Source organism: Plasmodium knowlesi, assembly GCF_000006355.2.
Source record: "Plasmodium knowlesi strain H genome assembly, chromosome: 1".
Lineage (NCBI taxonomy): Eukaryota > Apicomplexa > Aconoidasida > Haemosporida > Plasmodiidae > Plasmodium > Plasmodium knowlesi.
The window spans coordinates 156,281-175,729 of record NC_011902.2 but is presented as its reverse complement, the minus strand read 5'-3'; the positions used below and the strand labels follow the sequence as shown (position 1 = coordinate 175,729).

Sequence of the window (19,449 nt, the reverse complement as noted above, 5' to 3'; positions counted from 1 at the left end):
TACCTTTAACCCGTAACCTACCTTACGATTAACCCGGAACCAACCTTACTTTTAACGGGGAACCTACCTCATCCCTAAAACGTAACCTACGTCATCCCTAAAACGTAACCTACGTCATCCTTAACCCGGAACATACGTCATCCTTAACCCGGAACCTACCTTATCCTTAACCCGAAACCCACTTTTATCCTTAACCAGGAACAAACTTTACTTTTAACCCGGAACCAAATTTGTTTTTAACCCGGAACCAAATTTGTTTTTAACCCGGGACGCTAAATCCAGCCATTTCCGTATATTCTCGTTATTCTGTCTACATTTTTCGTGTAAAGTGTATGTATGCTTTTATAAGGTTGTTTGTGCCAACACCTATGTACACACAATTTTTCCTTGTGCGGAATAAGTGTGTGTTTTTTTTTTATATTTGTGACCTTTTGCAATTGTAATATATTTCATCATTCACCGTCCTTTTTTTTTTTTTTTTTTCTTTTTTTTTTTGGTGTTCGCGGACCGGACACATCACAATATGGGCGAACGTTTATCGTCCTGCTTTCCGCAAAAAAAAAAAAAAAAAAAAAAAAAGAAGAAGGAAAAATATTTTTCGCAAGCGGAAAAAAAAAAAAGAAAAGAATGTGTGTTCTTAAAAAAAAAAAGAAGAATGTCTTTTTTTTTTTTTTTTTTTTATAAACAAAAAGGTATCCTTTCACCAAAAAAAAAGAAAAATTTTTTGCAAACAAAATAAGAAATAAATGTGGAAGAAAAAATCTTTCTTTTTTTTCTTCCTTTTTTTTTTTTTTTTTTCAATAAAATATAAAAAGGGGGAAAAAAAAAATAAAAAGGACAAAAAGGGGTATGAAACCAATATCCTTCATCTTAAACAATAAACCCTAAACGCTAAAACCATAAAAACTAAACCGTCAACCCTAAAACCATAAAAACTAAACCGTCAACCCTAGAACCTAAACCCTGAACCATTAACACTAAACCCTAAACCCTAAACTGTGAACCTTAAACCCGGAACCATTAACACTAAACCCTAAACCCTAAACTGTGAACCTTAAACCCGGAACCATTAACACTAAACCCTAAACCCTAAAACCATGGATCCTAAACCGTTAACCCTAAACCTTAAACCCTGAAACCATAAACCCTGAAATGTGAACCCCAAACACTGAACCTTAAACCATTAACCCGGAACCTAAACTTGGAACCTCTTTAATAGAAACACGTTCCATTGGAAGACTTTCCATAGGAACCTCTTCCTTAGGAACCTGTTCTTCTTCAATAAATTCCGATCCCATGAACTCTTGAACCAAAAGTTCCAGAAAATCCTTCTGGTTCAATTGTGTGTCCCCTTTTTGACATTCGTCCAACACTTCAAAATGAATTTCAATAATCGTGCGGCGATTCACGGGACCAGAACGTTTTGTTCTTGTTGGAGCAGAACGAGGTTTTCGTTCTTTCACTAATCGATATTCATGTGAACTATCTTGTTGCACATGATCGAGGAGTTGTTCCTGTACTGATGGACCAGGAATTTCAGCAGGAGATCTTCGGAAACGTTGTCCTCCTTTACCAAGAGGACCAAAATACTACAAAAAAAAAAAAAAAAAAAAAAAAAAAATGAGAGGATATTTTTGCTAAGAAGATTGTGAAATATTCTTTTTACACATTTATTTTATTTTATTTAAACCATTAAAAATTTTTTTTTTTCCTTTTAACCATTTAAAATTTTTTTTTTTTTCTTTTAACCATTAAAAATTTTTTTTTTTTCTTTTAATCATTAAAAAAAATTTTTTTTTCCTTTTAACCATTAATTTTGTCCATTAAAATTTTTTTTCCTTTAACCATTAAAAATTTTTTTTTTCCTTTGAACCATTAAAAGAATTTTTTTTTTTTTATCTTACCTTCCAAAGGTAATAAGCCATAGCAGAAAGACCAATAGAGACAGGAGCCAAAGGAAGAAAAGGGGTAAGGAGATCCGTAATAAGGATGGGACAGACTGTATTCTCTAATGTTTCTTGCATTAGTTTTTGCTTCGATTCGTTTTTGAACTGTTCTGTAGCTTCATTTCCTATATCGTCATTGCCAATTTTGCAATTATTATAATCGTCTTCTTTTTGTATGCAGACAAAACAGTCATTAGTACCATTAGTATCTTTGCATGGAGATGTTTCTTTCATAATGTTTTCACTTCTGCTAAAAGCGTAGTTTATGCCCTTATCTATTTCACAATAGGGATGTACCCAACTATTTCCTTGTTTCTTCACTTCTGCCACTTTTTGCAATTGTTTTGCATACTCTTTAAGAAATAAACAACCCATCGTTTGTTCAAACGATGGGCCATTAACATGGCCACCCTGTTGCCCGTGGGAACGGCCGTTAACATGGCCATTACCGTGGCCATAAATGTGCTTCAATCCTGCAGCAAAATGCAAACAAGCTGCTCTATTTGTTCGCCTTTCTGTATGGCCCTTAGTATTCCATGGGAGGTTGTCGTCATTGCAATATTTGGCAGCGTCCGACTGCTTTTTAGCGTCGTTCATATCTTTTAAAAGTTCCGTTAATTCCTTTCCGATCTCATCGCTCAAGGCATTCTAAACATAGAACAAAAGAAGAAGAGGGAAAAATATATATGTATATGTATACACATATGTATACATATATATACATATATACATATACATATATACATATGTACATCTATACATATATACATATATTCATATACATATATTCATATACATATATAGACATATATACATATACATATGTACATCTATACATATATACATATGTACATATATACATATATTCATATACATATATAGACATATATACATATACATATATATACATATATACATATATCCATATATACATGTACATTTATGTATACGTATATATGTAGTTGTCTACGGCCCCTTACCCAAGGTTGTGTTGTTCCGGTTGAGGGTGTTTGTACATTGTTGCTCCTTAGTTTTTTTTTTATTGCGCATTGGACTTGAGTACAGAAAGAAGATTTCATTTCATTTATGTTCATTAATGTTTCGTCCATTTTGGGTTCAGTTTGGAGGAGATTGGTCATTTTCTCTTGGACTTTTTTATTTTCATCGTTATCATTGCAATTTCCTTTTGGTTGTGATGGTGTTGATTTTCCAATGAGACCTTTATCAACGAGGAGGTTGCAACCGTCCAAAATTTTATCATCCCTTTTACAGACAAAGCAATCATAAACTCCACTCTTACACGAAGGCGAAGGCGAAGAATTTGGATTATTCTGTTTATTCCAATCATCAAACATTTTTTCTATTCTTTTCTCATCAATGGGACAAATATTGTCCGTTTGTTCTTTTATTTTATCTGCGTAAAGATTAAGTGCTGCGCACATCATAGATTGTTTAAAAAATTTATCATCATCCTGATGACCATTCTTAGGGGTAGTACTACCACTGCCTGTAATGTTTTTAATGTATTCTAAACCTGCTGTGATATGATTACATGCTTTTCTTTCAACACTATTAGGATTATCATCACCAAACGCTTTGCATACAACATTCTTGTTGGTCTTTGATTTGTCCTTTCCATTCTGATCGATTTCCTTGAACATCTCCTCCAGTGCGTCCTTAACAGTCGTATCCCAAAAGTCACACTGTAAAAAAAAAAAAAGAAAGAGGTTATATATATATAGTTAGTAGGTTGTGTAGTTTCCAGTTTGTGTAGTATCCGGTTCGTGTAGTATCCGGTTGGTGTATAGTATCCGATTGGTGTAGTATCCGTTTGGTGTATAGTGTCCGGTTCGTTTAGTATCCGGTTGTAGTATCCAGTTGTTGTAGTATCCGGTTGGTGTAGTATCCGGTTGGTATAGTATCCGGTTGGTGTAATATCCGGTTCGTATAGTATCCGGTGGGTGTCGTATCCGGTCTCTGTCTGCGAGGAGTTTTTCCTTTCCCCCCCTAAAGCAGCTAAAGCTAACCCCTGAAACCTTACTCCAACAACCTTAAAGCGTTATTCTAACACCCTAAAAACTTTACTCCTAACCCCTGAACCTTATTCTAGCACCCCTGAAACCTTTTTCCAATACCCTAAAACCTTACTCCTATACCCTTACAACCTTATTCTAACACCCTTACAACATTATTCTAACACCCGGAATATGAATTTTTTTGTTTCTTTTTTTTTTTTTTTCTTACTACCCCTCAGGTGTAGTGTTGGTTGTAGTAATACTTACCCAAGTCTTCGTTGGATTACCAGTACTCCCTGCTTTGCTGTTGTTTTGGTTGTGGAACCATTTGGGTGCGGCACATTTAATGTAATCACATAGGTTATCCATGTGGTTTATTTTCTTCAAGTTTTCTTCTAAGTTGTTATCTTTGTTTTGTTTGAGCAATTCATTAAATTTTTCATTAAGTTTCTTATTGTCGCTGCCAATCTTTAAGTCGCAATTTTCCAAATTTTCATCCCATTCACATTCAATGCACGAAGCATTGTTCGTGCATGAAGATTTATTATTTTGAAATGCTTTCTTTAAACCTGCTTCGATAACACATTTTGAGTCTTTTTGCAGTTGTTTTGCATATTCCTTAAGAAGAAAACAACCCACTGTTTGTCTTAACAGTCGGTTGTCCTTCAAGATGGGGTAGTCACTACCGTTGGAAGTTGGATCCTTTTTCAGTTGGTTGAAACCTGCTGTAAGATGGTTGCATGCCCTCCTTTCAGGGTCGGTGGGTGTTCTACTAGTGTCGACTGTGCTGCATGAGGATTGTTCTTCTGTGCCCTTTGTGTTCATTTCCTTCGCCAGTTCTTTCCATAGATTGCCAACGTCACCATCATTAGTCCAAAATTTGTCCTGTATAAGTGGAGTAATATATATATATATATATATATATATATATATATATATATGCATATGCATAAATGCATATGCATATATACATATGTATGTATACATATACATATGTATACATACATATACATACGTATATGTATAAGTATACATTCTTCTTCTTTTTTCTTTTTTCTTTTTCCATCCTGTTCTTTTGCCATCCGGTTAGTGTGTAGTATCCGGTCTCTGTCGGCGAGGAGTCTTTCCTCTCCCCCCCTAAAGCAGCTAAAGCTAACCCCTGAACCTTATTCCTAAACCCTTAAACCTTACTCCTAAACCTTAAAACCTTTACTCCTATACCCTAAAACTTTATTCCAATACTCTGAAACCTTATTCCAATACCCTTACCACCTTATTCTAACACCCTTACCACCTTATTCTAACACCCTTACCACCTTATCCTAACACCCATACAACATTATTCTAATACCCCTAAGACCCTATTCTAATACCCCTAAGACCCTATTCTAATACCCCTAAGACCCTATTCTAATACCCCTGAACCTTTACTCTAACACCGGGAATCTGATTTCTAACACACCTGAAACCTTATTCTGACACCCCTAAGACCCTATTCTAATACCCCTAAGACCCTATTATGACACCCCTAAGACCCTATTCTGACACCCCTAAGACCCTATTCTGACACCCCTACAACCTTCTTCCTAAACCTGGAATCTAAGTTCTAACACCCTCACCCCTTCCTCCTAAACCCGGAATCTTACTTCTGACACCCTGACAACTTCCTCCAAAACCAGGAATCTAAGTCCTAACACCCTGACCCTTTCCTCCTAAACCCGAAATCTAAGTTCTAATACCCCTACAACCTTCATTCCAACACCCTTACCACCTTATTCTAACACCCTCACCACCCTATTCTAACACCCTTACCACCTTATCCTAACACCCTTACCACCTTATTCTAACACCCTTACAAACTTTATTCTAACACCCCTGCAGCCTTATTCTAATACCCCTAAGACCCTATTCTGACACCCCTAAGACCCTATTCTGACACCCCTAAGACCCTATTCTGACACCCCTAAGACCCTATTCTAACATCCTTACCACCTTATTCTAATACCCTTACAACCTTATTCCGAACCCCCAAGAACCTCATTCCAACACCCCTACAACCATATTCTAACACCCTTACAACCTTTTTTCCTAAACCCGGAATCTGAATATTTTTTTTTTTTTTTTTTTTTTTTTTTTTAATTCATTCATTTTTCTTTTTCTTCTTCTTTATTCCTATTCACCCTATTACTTCATTTCGTACTTACCTCATTGCCTGATAACTTCACTTTTGATGCTAAACATTGAAGACGAGGACATAGAGTGTCGGATTTGTCGGTTTTGAGTAAGTCTTGGAGGGTTTCTTCGACTTTGGTCTGATGTTTCGTCTCTTTGAGCAATGAATCCAATTTGTCCTTTACGTTGATATTGCCAGTGCCAATTTTGCAATTATTAAGTTGGTTATAGTCGCCGTCGCTCCAATTGCAAACAATGCAAGGTTTATCATTCTTGCAATGTGCGGTTTTAATAGTGCCTGCCTTTGCAAAAGCGACCCTAATTCCCGGTTCTATGTCACAAATTTTGCTGTCTTCTTTCATTTTTTGTACGACGGCTTTTAACATTAAACAAGAAACTAATTGTTTAAACTCTTGGTTATCATAGGGCTTATGCTGAATCGTGGAGTGAGATTCCTGAATTTTCGAAATATGTTGCAGCCCTGCTGCAACCAGCTTGCAAGCAGTTTTGTTTGCGTCCCCCGCGGCGTCGTCTTTTTTCCAGTCGCTGTTGTTGCAATGGTCCACAACGGCGGTCTGATTTGTCTTCATGGCACTTAGGAGTGAATTTAGTTCTTTTTCTAAGTCACTCTTCATGTCATCCTAAACATAAAACGGGATATATATATACATATACAAATACATATATATACATATATATGTATATATACATACACGTACATATATATGTACACATAGACATATACATATATATACATATATATGTATATATACATACACGTACATATATATGTACACATAGACATATACATATATATACATATATATACATATATATGTATATATACATACACGTACATATATATGTACACATAGACATATACATATATATACATATATATATAAATATGTATATATAAACATATATGTTGTCGATATTATTGATGTTATTGATGTTATTATTATTGTTATGGATGTTGTTATGGATGTTATTATGGATGTTGTTATGGATGTTGTTATGGATGTTGTTATGGATGTTGTTATGGATGTTGTTATGGATGTTGTGGTTTCCATTCCACCATCAGCACACCAGACCATGACCATGACAACACATTCCTTACCCAGGTAGTCGTTCCGCTTGAGCTTCCATTCTTCCTTTCTCCCCATTTATCTACTACGCAATTAAGTTCTTGACAGAAATCCTTCTTCCCTTCCCCAGTACATGGTTTACCTATACCAACAGACACAGACAAACACATAGACACATATATACATACACATATATATATATATATATATATATATATATATATATATATATATACATATATACATACATATACACATATATATTTATACATATATATGCATGTACACATATATACATATACGTATATGTATACATATATATACTTATATGTATATATGTATATATACATATAATGTTATTGTTATTGTTTTTGTTTTTGTTTTTGTATTTTTGTCTTTGTTTGTTCTTTCTGTTTTTGTTTTTGGAAATGGATGTGGAATGGATGTGGAATGGATGTGGAATGGATGTGGAATGGATGTGGAATGGATGTGGAATGGATGTGGAATGGATGTGGAATGGATGTGGAATGGATGTGGAATGGTCATATATTTGTTATTGGTAGGTTGGAGGAGAGAAAAAAAATGTCTACTTACATATGGTCTTCTCCAGAGATTCTTTCTTGAATGTATCATTTGCTTTTAGCATGGGTTCTACTTTTTCCTTTACATTCTTATCGTCATTATTCAATGTGCAACTCATTAAATTTTTTTCCCTAACACACTTAAAACACTTAACATCATCCTTGCATGTGGATACTCCACTCCTAATGTTATCATTTTCCGTCCCAAAAGCATGATTTATCCCTGCCTGAACACTTTTCTCATCCTTACACGGCAGTTCGTCACTTTCTAATTTATCTGCGATGGCATTTAATAGAACACATTGCATCGTTCTTTGGAACGACGCCGTAAGGTCGTCAGCAGTAGTTGTATTGTAGAGGTTTTTTAATCCTGCTGCTATAAGGAGGCAAGCCTCCTTTCCTTTCCCTTCATCCATAGTGCAGTAGGATGCAGCATCCGTCTTCTCTTTCATCTTTTTAGAAAGTTCCCCTAATTCCTTCTTCACACCGTCTTCGCCTTCCCACACTTTCTTCTGAAATTGAAATATACATATATATATATGCATATGCATAAATTCATATATATATATATATATATATATATATATATATATATATATATATATATATATATATATATATATATATATATATATATACATGTATATGTACATACATATGTATACGCATACATATTTATACACATACGTATATGTACATACAGGTATACATGTATAAATATACGTATACATGTACGTACATATGTATGTGTATATGTGCGTAAATACCATTACTTACCCAATCACGTGGTGGTGAACCGCTCGTGTCCTTCTCTTTCCTCCATCGGGCTGCTACACATTTGACTTGGTCACATAAGTCCATTTTATTTACAGCTTCCGCCATGGTCTTTATTTTGGGGTCATTCTCCGTGACAATTTCTTTCAATTTGTTCTTTACTTCCGTTTGTGTTGGGATGCCACTGCCTCCATTTGTGTTAATTTTGCATTTTTCATAGTCGCTTTTATTCCATTGGCAAGTAACATCACTACCAATCTTACCAGCAGTTGTGAAAGCCTTCTCTATACCAGCAGTAATAACACAAGTAGATTTTTTTTCCATATGTTCTGCATAAGAATGAAGTAAGAAACAACCCACTGTCTGTGCAAACGATGGGTCTTTATGCAGGGTTGGGTAGTCATTGCTCTTAGAATTTATGGACTCAGTAATATCCTTCAGTTTGGTGAAGCCGACATGCAAATAATTGCATGCCGTCTTTTCAGAATGAATTGCATCCCTCTTGGTGCCATTATCATTCACTTGATTACATTCATTCTGATCCGTTTTGCCATTCTCCTTCATCTCCTCTACCAATTTTTTCCACAAGTTCTTAACATCGCCAGCCTCCCCCCAGAATTCGTCCTGTATAAGATGGTGATAGTATATATATATATATATATATATATATATATATGCATATGCATAAATGCATATGCATATATACATATACACATATGTATATACATACATACGTATACATCTATACATCTATGTATATGTATACATAAATACGTACATACATGTATATGTATATGTACATATATGCATATACATATATACATATGTATATATATGTATACATACATAAGTACATACATACAGATGTATATTCATATACGTATACATATATGCGTACATTATATACATAGATGTATGTGTATGTATATGTAAGTACATATGTAGAGTTGTTTTCCCCCGCCCAATTCTACTTACAGCAGATTCAATCTACTTACCGCAGATGTATTCGATTGTTTTTGTTGTCCGTTTGTGGAACTTAAGTGGGATGCTATACATTTCATATGGTCACATAAAGTAGTCCTTTTATTTATGTTAGATAGCATTTCCTTTATTTTGGTGTCCTTGTCCTCATTGACGATGTCCTTCAATTTTTCCTCAACCTTGTAATTTGGGTCAGTGCTTCCATTTGTTTTAATTGTGCAACTTTCATGGTCTTTTCCATTCCATTGGCACGGAACACAAGGTTCCGTGCCACTGCAATTACCATTAGAACTTACATTCCATGACTCAAATGCCTGTGTTATCCCCTTTTCAATATTACAAGTTGCTTTGTCTTTCATATATTTTGCATAGGAATGGAGTAAGAAACAACCCATCGTTTGGACAAACGATGGGTCTTTATGCAGGGTTTCGTAAGCACCTGCATTAGTTGTTATGGACGAGGAAATGCTCTTCAGTTCGGTGAAGCCGGCATGCAAATACTTGCATGCCCACTTCTCAGCGTCAGTTGCAAATAAATCACATTGTCCATTCACCTTTCCATTTGTCTCCTTCATTTTCTTTGCTAATTCATTCCACAATTTCATAACATCACCCTTCTCACCCCAGAATTGGTCCTGTATAGGGTGGTAATGTATATATATATATATATATGCATATGCATAAATGCATATGCATATATGTATACATATGTATATACATACATATACGTATGCACATACATATATGTATACATACGTATATACGTATATACGTATGTATATATACGTATACATATATATGTGTATGTATATATGTGTATACATGGAAATGTATATATATGTGTAAACATATATGTATGTATATATATGTATGTATATATATGTATGTATATATGTGTATGTATATACATATATATGTGTATACATGGAAATGTATATATATGTGTCTACATACCTATATACGTATATACGTATGTATATATACGTATACATATACATGCGTAAACATATATGTATGTATATATGTGTATGTATATACGCCTATATGTATATACATCAGTATATACATATGTATGTACGTATGTATGTACGTATGTATGTACGTATGTGTAAGTATATGTATATATGTGCATACGTATATATATGTAGATCCATGTATATATGTACATTCATGTCCCCCTCCCCCTTACCGTATTTGTCGTAGACACTCCTCTTGTCGTTGCTGCTCCTGGTGTCGTTGCTCCTGATGTATTGTTATCAATCCATTGTTTTATTATACAATTCATACGATCACATAAAGAGACCTTATTACTTATTTCGGATAAGGTTTTTTGTATGTTGGTGGTGTTTTTGTTTAACTCATTCATCACTTTGCTCACCAGGGAGGTGGTCCCTTTAATACTATAAGCCGTACACACCTGATGCTGCTTTCCACATGGCTGACAGGAACCATCATTCTTACCATTCCCATTACACCATTCCTTATATTTATTCTTCTCCTGCGCTGCAGCAAAGGCCCCCTCTATTCCTTCCTCTACAGCGCAAGCATAACCACCTTCGTTCGCCCGATCTTTTAATTTATCTGCGAATGCATTCAATATTACACAACGAAGGGTAGGATAGAATATTCGATAATCCTCTTGGTCCGCTTCCCCTTTTTTATATACCTCCTTTAATGCTTTAGCCATAATGTTGCATGTCGTTTTGCTCACACACTCCTCTTCACCATCATTGGGGCACTTAACGTCCTTGCACAGACCGTCTGCATCGCTGTCGCTCCCCACATTGTTAGATACAGTTGTAGCAAGTTTGGTAACTTGAGTTTGGACGTCGTTCCACAGGGCCGCCTGTAGGAATATATATATATATATATATATATATATGCATATGCATAAATGCATATGCATATACATATACACTTACATATATACATACATACGTATATATGCACGTATGTATACATATATACATATACATTTATGTATATATATATACATATTTATACATGTATGTGCACATATGCACATATATACGTATATGCATATGTACGTATATATATATATATATTTGTATGTATATATATATGTATGTATATGCATATACATATACATATATGCACATATGTCCATATATGTATATATGCATATATGTATATGTATATGTTCATTCCATTCTCCAACTTACTTCTGCTGCCTTTCCTGCTGGTGTCGTTCCTGTTGTATTCAAGTAATTCTGTATACATTGTAGACGATTGCACAATTTGCCCGTGCTGGCGAAGCTGTTGTTATTGTCTACGTTGTCTTTGTTGTTTTGGATGCACTCTTGAGCTGTAAAAAGATGGAAGAAGATGGAAGATCATGTGAGATGGAAAGAAGAAGATGGAAAGAGGATGGTGGAAAGAAGGAAGATGAAATTGTGTTGTGTATGTGTATGTTGTTTCCCCCTTTCCTTCCCCCCTCCTTAAACAACCTTCTTTCCTTCCCCCCTCCTTAAACAACCTTCTTTCCTTTACCCCCCCTAAGTAGTCTTTCCTTACCCCTAAGTAGTCTTTCTGTACCCCTAAGTAGTCTTTCTATACCCCTAAGTAGTCTTTCCTAACCCCTAAGTAGTCATTCCTTCAACCCCCCTAAGTAGTCATTCCTTACCCCTAAGTAGTCTTTCCTTACCCCTAAGTAGTCATTCCTTACCCCTAAGTAGTCTTTCCTTATCCCTAAGTAGTCTTTCTATACCCCTAAGTAGTCTTTCCTTACCCCTAAGTAGTCTTTCCTTACCCCCTAAGACATTCTTTCCTTACCCCTAAGTAGTCTTTCCTAACCCCTAAGTAGTCTTTCCTTACCCCTAAGTAGTCCTCCTATACCCCTAAGTAGTCTTTCCTCACCCCCCCTAAGTAGTCTTTCCTTTACCCCTAAGTAGTCTTTCCTTACCCCTAAGTAGTCTTTCCTAACCCCTAAGTAGTCTTTCCTTACCCCTAAGTAGTCTTTCCTTACCCCTAAGTAGTCTTTCCTAACCCCTAAGTAGTCTTTCCTTACCCCTAAGTACTCTTTTCTTACCCCTAAGTAGTCTTTCCTTACCCCTAAGTAGTCTTTCCTTACCCCTAAGTAGTCTTCCCTTACCCCTAAGTAGTCTTTCTATACCCCTAAGTAGTCTTCCCTTACCCCTAAGTAGTCTTTCCTTACCCCTAAGTAGTCTTTCCTTACCCCTAAGTAGTCTTTCCTTACCCCTAAGTAGTCTTTCTATACCCCTAAGTAGTCTTTCCTTACCCCTAAGTAGTCTTTCCTTACTCCTAAGTAGTCTTTCTGTACCCCTAAGTAGTCTTTCTGTACCCCTAAGTAGTCTTTCTATACCCCTAAGTAGTCTTTCCTAACCCCTAAGTAGTCATTCCTTCAACCCCCCTAAGTAGTCATTCCTTACCCCTAAGTAGTCTTTCCTTGCCCCTAAGTAGTCTTTCCTTACCCCTAAGTAGTCTTTCCTTATCCCTAAGTAGTCTTTCCTTACCCCTAAGTAGTCTTTCCTTACCCCTAAGTAGTCTTTCTATACCCCTAAGTAGTCTTTCCTTACCCCTAAGCAGTCTTTCTATACCCCTAAATAGTCTTTCCTTACACCCTAAACACTCCTTCCTTACCCCCTAAATACTCTTCCCTTACCCCCACAAATAAACACTCTTTCCTATTCCTTCCCCTTCCTCTTTCCTTCCCCTTCCTTCCTTTCCCCTTCCACCTCCTTCCCCTTCCTTCATTCCTTCCCCCTTTACTTTCCCTTTCCCTTTCCTTCTTTCCCTTTCAACTTTCCTTCTTTCCCCTTCTTTCCTTTCCTTCTTATTCTCTTTCCTTCATTCCTTTTCCTTCACTCCCTTTTCCTTCACTCCCTTTCCCTTCACTCCCTTTCCCTTCACTCCCTTTCCCTTCACTCCCTTTCCCTTTCCCTTTCCCTTTCCCTTTCCCTTTCCCTTTCCCTTTCCCTTTCCCTTTCCCTTTCCCTTTCCCTTTCCCTTTCCCTTTCCCTTTCCCTTTCCCTTTCCCTTTCCTTTCCCCTTTCCCCTTCTCCTTTCCCTTTCCCTTTCCTCCTTAATCCTTCCCTTCTTAATCCTTCCCTTTACTTCTCTTTCTATTCCTTTTCCTTTCCCTTTCCCTTTCCCTTTCCCTTTCCTTCTTCCCCTTACTTCCTTCCCTTTCCTTCCCTTTTCCTTCCACTTCCTTCCCCTTTTCCTTCTTTCCTTCCCCCTTTCCTTCTTTCCTTCCCCCTTCTTTCATTCCTTCCCTCCTCTTTCATTCCTTCCCTATTCCTTCTTATTCCCTTTCCTTTTCTTTTCATTCATCCTTCTTCTCTTCCTATTCCCTTTCCTTCCCTGTCCCCTTTCCTTCCCTGTCCCCTTTCCTTCCCTGTCCCCTTTCCTTCCCTGTCCCCTTTCCTTCCCTGTCCCCTTTCCTTCCCTGTCCCCTTTCCTTCCCTTTCCTTCTCTTTTCCCTTTCCCTTTCCTTCCCTTTCCTTCCTTTTCTTCTCTTCCCTTCCTTTTCCTTCTTATTCCTTCTTCTTTCCTTCTTGTTCCCTTTCCTTTTTTTTCCTCTTAATTCCCTTCCTTCATTCCCTTTCCTTTTCCCTTTCCTTTCCCCTTCTCCTTCTTTCCTTCTGTCCTTCTTTACTTCCCCCTTTCCTTCCCCTTCTTTCCTTCCCCTTCTTTCCTTCCCCTTCTTTCCTTCCCTTCCTAATCCTTTCCCTTTTCCTTTCCCTTCCTCCTTTCCTTCTTTCTATTCCTTCCCCTTCCTTCCACCTCCTTCCCCCTTTCCTTCCTCTTTCATTCCCTGCTCATTCTTTTCCTTCTCCTTATTCTTCTTCCTCCTTTCCTTCCCCTTCTTTCCTTCTCCATCCCTTCCTTTTCCTTCTGTTCCTTTCCTTAAACAGACCATTCCCCTTCCTCTTTCCTTCCTCCTCTTTCTGTTCCTTCCCGTTCCTCTTCCTTCTCATTCCTATTCCTTTCTCTTTCCGATTCCTTTCCCTTTCCCTTTCCCTTTCCTTTCCTTTCCTTCCACCTTTCCATTAATAATGTAATATATTAATATATTCATGGTGCATTAAGAGTGTAATAATGCTGTAATACTTACCTTTAGTTTCCTTCGAAATCGTCTCTAAGGTCTGCATTAGTGTCGGCAGTTTTGAAGTGTCCACTTCACCCGTACTGCCCTCGACTAATACTGATAGTACTGAATTCAGTTGGTCTTTCTCCACGGTGTAACTGTCGTCAGTTAATATTTCACCTAAAGTCGGTTTTCCATCAGTATCGGCCCCACTGCTCATGTTATCATCGCCCACTGTAAGAAATGACATCATATGTTTCGCATTATTCCTTCTCAGTTCCCGCAAATGCTGCTCCTCCTTCTGCTTCCCCTTCCCCCCACAGACATTTGGCCAGTACCTCCACACGTACCCCACCCTCAGGGCTCCACCTGTCTGGTCCCTGCTCTTCTTCCTTTCTTCCTTCGCCCTATCCCCTTCGGCCCACAGTTTGATTGTATTGCCTATAATAGATTTACCAATGAATAGTTGTTCCTTCGTAATTCCTTGGCATTTATTCAATTGGTCCTCAGCGCTCTGCCCATTCTGCGTGGGATACCCCCTTAATTTATTGTTCATTGTGGTCGATATTTCCCCTATAATGCCATCCAATTTACAATGATCGCCGTACAATTCGTTCAGAGCGACGGATCCAACAATACAGCGGGGATAAGCTTGAGCATCCGTGAGTTGCTTAATTTGTGCTGTCTCATCTTTACCACCTCTACCCTTATCCTCTCTCTTTGTTTCAACACCACTCATGAAATATTTTATTTCGACTATTCCTTTACATAAATTCTTCAGATAAGCCTCCTTCTGATCAGTCCACACACCCTCCACGAGGCTCCCCACGCTCGCACACAGACTAGATATTTCCGTGGACCCCGGCTGCTCTAAGGAAGTCTTCAATTCTTCCCATTCATCCTCCAAATTCTTCTTCAATTTCGTCTATGGCAGTGATGATACATATATGTATACACACATATATGTATATGTATATGTATATGTATATGGATATATGTACGTATATATATGTATATGCACTTACTGTAATTTCCTCAGCACTACCACTTAATTCCCCATCCCCCTTCAATTTCTCCAGCCATGCTTCCATTAAGGACGAACTACGGCCGCCATTACCACCTCCACCTCCACCTCCACCGGCGCCTCCAACACCTCCTGCTACTGCTGTTGCCATGATTGCTGTATGTCTTCGTCGTCGTCACAAAAAATTTATATATATATATATATTATATATATAGAATTAAAGAAGGAAAAAAAGAGAAAAAAAAGGAGAAAAAGAAAGGAAAACAAAGAAGTAAGAATATATTTTTTCCCTTTCTTCTTCTTTTTCCTTCTTTCCTTCTTTCTTTCCTTCTTTCTTTCCTTCTTTCCTTCTTTCTTTCTTTCTTTCCTTCTTTCCTTCTTTCTTTCCTTCTTTTCTTCTCTATTCCTTCCTTAAACCTTCCTTCTTTATTCTTCCTTCCTTAAACCACTCTTTTCCTTCTTTCCTTAAACTTTCTTTACTCTTCCTTCTTTTACTCTTCCCTAAACGTTCTTTTCTTCCTTTCTTATTTTCCTTCATTGGAACTTCCTTTTCCTTTCTTCTTTTCCTCCTTTAAAGCATCCTTCTTCTTTCCTTTATCTTCCCTCTAAAACTTCCTTCTTTTTCTCCCTTAAATCTTCCTTCTTTTTCTCCCTTAATCCTTCCTTCTTTTTCTCCCTTAAGAAACCTTCTTTTCTTTTCATTCAATCTTCCTTCTCTTCTCCTTTTCCCTTCTTAAAACATCCTTCTTTTTCTTCTTTTCTTTCTTCTTCTCTTCCTCCTATTCTTCTTTTTTTCTTTTCTTCTCTTTATCCTTTTCTTCTATTTCTTCTCTTCCTTTTCTTCCTTCTTTTCTTCCTCCTATTCTTCTTTTTTTCTTTTCTTCCTTCTTTTCTTCTTTCATTTCTTCTTTTCTTTCTTCTTCTCTTCCTCCTTTTTCTTCTATTTCTTCTCTTCCTCTCTTTCTTTTGAACCTTTTTTCTTTCCTTCCTTAAACCTTCCTTTTTCTTCCTTCCTTAAACCTTCCTTCTTTTACTCTTCCTTTCTTTACTCTTCCTTTCTTTACTCTTCCTTTCCTTAAAACTTCTTTACTCTTCCTTCCTTAAACCACTCTTTTTCTTCCTTCCTTAAACCACTCTTTCTCTTCCTTCCTTAAACCTTCTTTACTCTTCCATTATTCCTTCTTTTCCTCTTTACTTAAAACATTCTTTTTCTTCCTTCTTTACTCTTCCTTCCTTAAACCGTTCTTTTTCTTCCTTCCTTAAAACCTTCCTTCCTTTTCTTCCTTCCTTAAACCATACTTTTTCTTCCTTCCTTTTTTCTTCCTTCATTACTCTTCCTTCCTTACTCTTCCTTCTTTTACTCTTCCTTTCCTTAAAACTTCTTTACTCTTCCTTCCTTAAACCTTCCTTCTTTATTCTTCCTTCCTTAAACCTTCCTTTTTCTTCCTTCCTTAAACCACTCTTTTTCTTCCTTCCTTAAACCTGCCTTCTTTACTCTTCCTTCCTTAAACCTTCCTTCTTTACTCTTCCTTCCTTAAACCTTCCTTCTTTATTCTTCCTTCCTTAAACCTTCCTACTTCACTCTTCCTTCTTTTTCCTTCTTCCTACATTCTTCTTCTTCTTCCTTCAGAATCGTGCCCTTCCTTCTTTTCTTCCTTCTTTAAACCTTCCTTCTTTACTCTTCCTACATTACATCCTTCCTTTTTTAGTCTTCCTTCATTTACTCTTCCTTCCCTAAACCATTCTTTTTCTTCCTTCCTTAGCCTTCCTTCTTTTCTTCCTTCCTTAAAACTTCCTTTTTTCTTCCTTCCTTAAACCATTCCTTTTCTTCCTTACTCTTCCTAAACCGTTCTTTTTTCTTCCTTCCTTAAATCTTCCTTCTTTAAACCTTCCTTCCTTTACTGTTCCTCCTTTACTCTTCCTTTCATTCATTCTTCCCTTCCTTCCTTCCTTAAACCATTCTTTTTCTTCCTTCCTTAAACCATTCTTTTTTCTTCTTTCCTTACTCTTCCTTCATTCATTCTTTCCTTAAATCTTCTTTTTCTTCCTTCTGTACTCTTCCTTCTTTTACTCTTCCTTCTTTTACTCTTCCTTCTTTAAACCTTCCTTTTTTACTCTTCCTTCCTTAAACCATCTTTTTATTCCTTCCTTAAACCTTCTGTACTCTTCCTTCTTTACTCTTCCTTCCTTAAACCACTCTTTTTCTTCCTTCTTCGCTCTTCCTTCTTTTACTCTTCCTTCCTTAAACCACTCTTTTTCTTCCTTCTTCGCTCTTCCTTCTTTTACTCTTCCTTCCTTAAACCACTTTTTTTCTTCCTTCCCTAAACCACACTTTTCCTTCCTTCCTTAAACCACTCCTTTTTTCCTTCTTTCCTTAAACATTCCTTCTTTATTCTTCCTTAAACCATTCTTTTTCTTCCTTCCTTAAACCATACTTTTTCTTCCTTCCTTAAACCTTCCTACTTTAAACCTTCCTTCTTTACTCTTCCTTCCTTAAACCATTCCTTTTCTTCCTTCATTCATTCTTCCTTCCTTAAACCTTCCTTTTTTCTTCCTTCCTTAAACCTCCCTTTTTTCTTCCTTCCTGAAACCACTCTTTTTCTTCCTTCCTTAAACCATCATTTTCTTCCTCCCTTAAAACCACTCTTTTTCTTCCTTCCTTAAACCTTCCTTCTTTAAACTTTCCTTCTTTATTCTTCCTCCCTTAAACCATTCTTTTTCTTCCTTCCTTAAACCACACTTTTTCTTCCTTCTTTTACTTTCCTTAAACCTTCTTTTTGTTCCTTCCTTAAACCTTCCTTTTTTCTTCCTTCTTTAAACCACTCGTTTTCTTCCTTCCTTAAACCTTACTTTTTTCTTCCTTCCTTAAACCATTCTTTACTCCTCCTTCCTTAAATCTTCCTTCCTTAAATCTTCCTTCTTTATTCTTCCTTCCTTAAACCTTCCTTCTTTAGTCTTCCTTCCTTAAACATGCTTTTTTTTCCTTCCTTAAACCACACTTTTACTTCCTTCTTTATTCTTCCTTCCTTAAACCATTCTTCACTCTTCCTTCTTTACTCTTCCTTCCTTAAACCAATCTTTTTCTTTTCCTTCTTTATTCTTCCTTCCCTAAACCACTCTTTTTCTTCCTTCCTTAAACCACTCTTTTTTCTTCCTTCTTTACTCTTCCTTCCTTAAATCTTCCTTTTTTCTTCCTTCCTTAATTCTTCCTTCTTCACTCTTCCTTTATTAAACCTTCTTTACTCTTCCTTCCCTAAACCTTCTTACCTTAAATCTTCTTTACTCTTCCTTCCTTTTTCTTCCTCCCCTAAATCTTCTTTACTCTTCCTTCTTTATTCTTCCTTCCTTAAACCTTTCTTTCTTTTTCTTCCTTCCTTAAACCTTCCTCCTTTTTCTTCCTTCCTTAAACCATCCTCCTTTTTCTTCCTTCCTTAAACCTTCTTTATTCTTCCTTCCTTAAACCTTCCTTCTTTACTCATTCTACTTTTTCTTCCTTAAACCATCCTTCCTTTATTACTCTTCCTTCCTTAAACCATCCTTCCTTTATTACTCTACCTTCCTTAAACCACTCTTTTTCTTCCTTCCTTAAACCTTCCTTTTTTCTTCCTTCCTTAAACCTTCTTCTTTTTCTTCCTTCTTTACTCTTCCTAAACCATTCTTTTTCATCCTTCTTTATTCTTCCTTAAACCTTTTTTATTCTTCCTTCTTTACTCTTTCTTCATTAAACCTTCCTTCTTTCTTCCTTAAAGACTATTCTATTCCTTCCTTAAACCTTCTTCTGCCTCCCTTCCTAAGAG

General features: G+C 36.6%; 1 protein-coding gene across 1 annotated transcript; it reads right to left on the bottom strand.

Annotated features, from left to right (window-relative positions):
• Positions 1-1,175: 1,175 nt before the first annotated feature.
• Positions 1,176-15,803, bottom strand: PKNH_0102800 (SICAvar, type I; the record flags this gene model as incomplete). Its single annotated transcript, XM_039113733.1, has 13 exons — positions 1,176-1,589; positions 1,905-2,594; positions 2,927-3,649; positions 4,229-4,846; positions 6,166-6,774; positions 7,254-7,363; positions 7,816-8,314; positions 8,580-9,200; positions 9,572-10,192; positions 10,747-11,403; positions 11,741-11,883; positions 14,656-15,553; positions 15,654-15,803. The coding sequence occupies 13 exons, from the start codon at positions 15,801-15,803 to the stop codon at positions 1,176-1,178; spliced, it is 6,753 nt and encodes a 2,250-aa protein (XP_038969361.1).
• Positions 15,804-19,449: the final 3,646 nt, after the last annotated feature.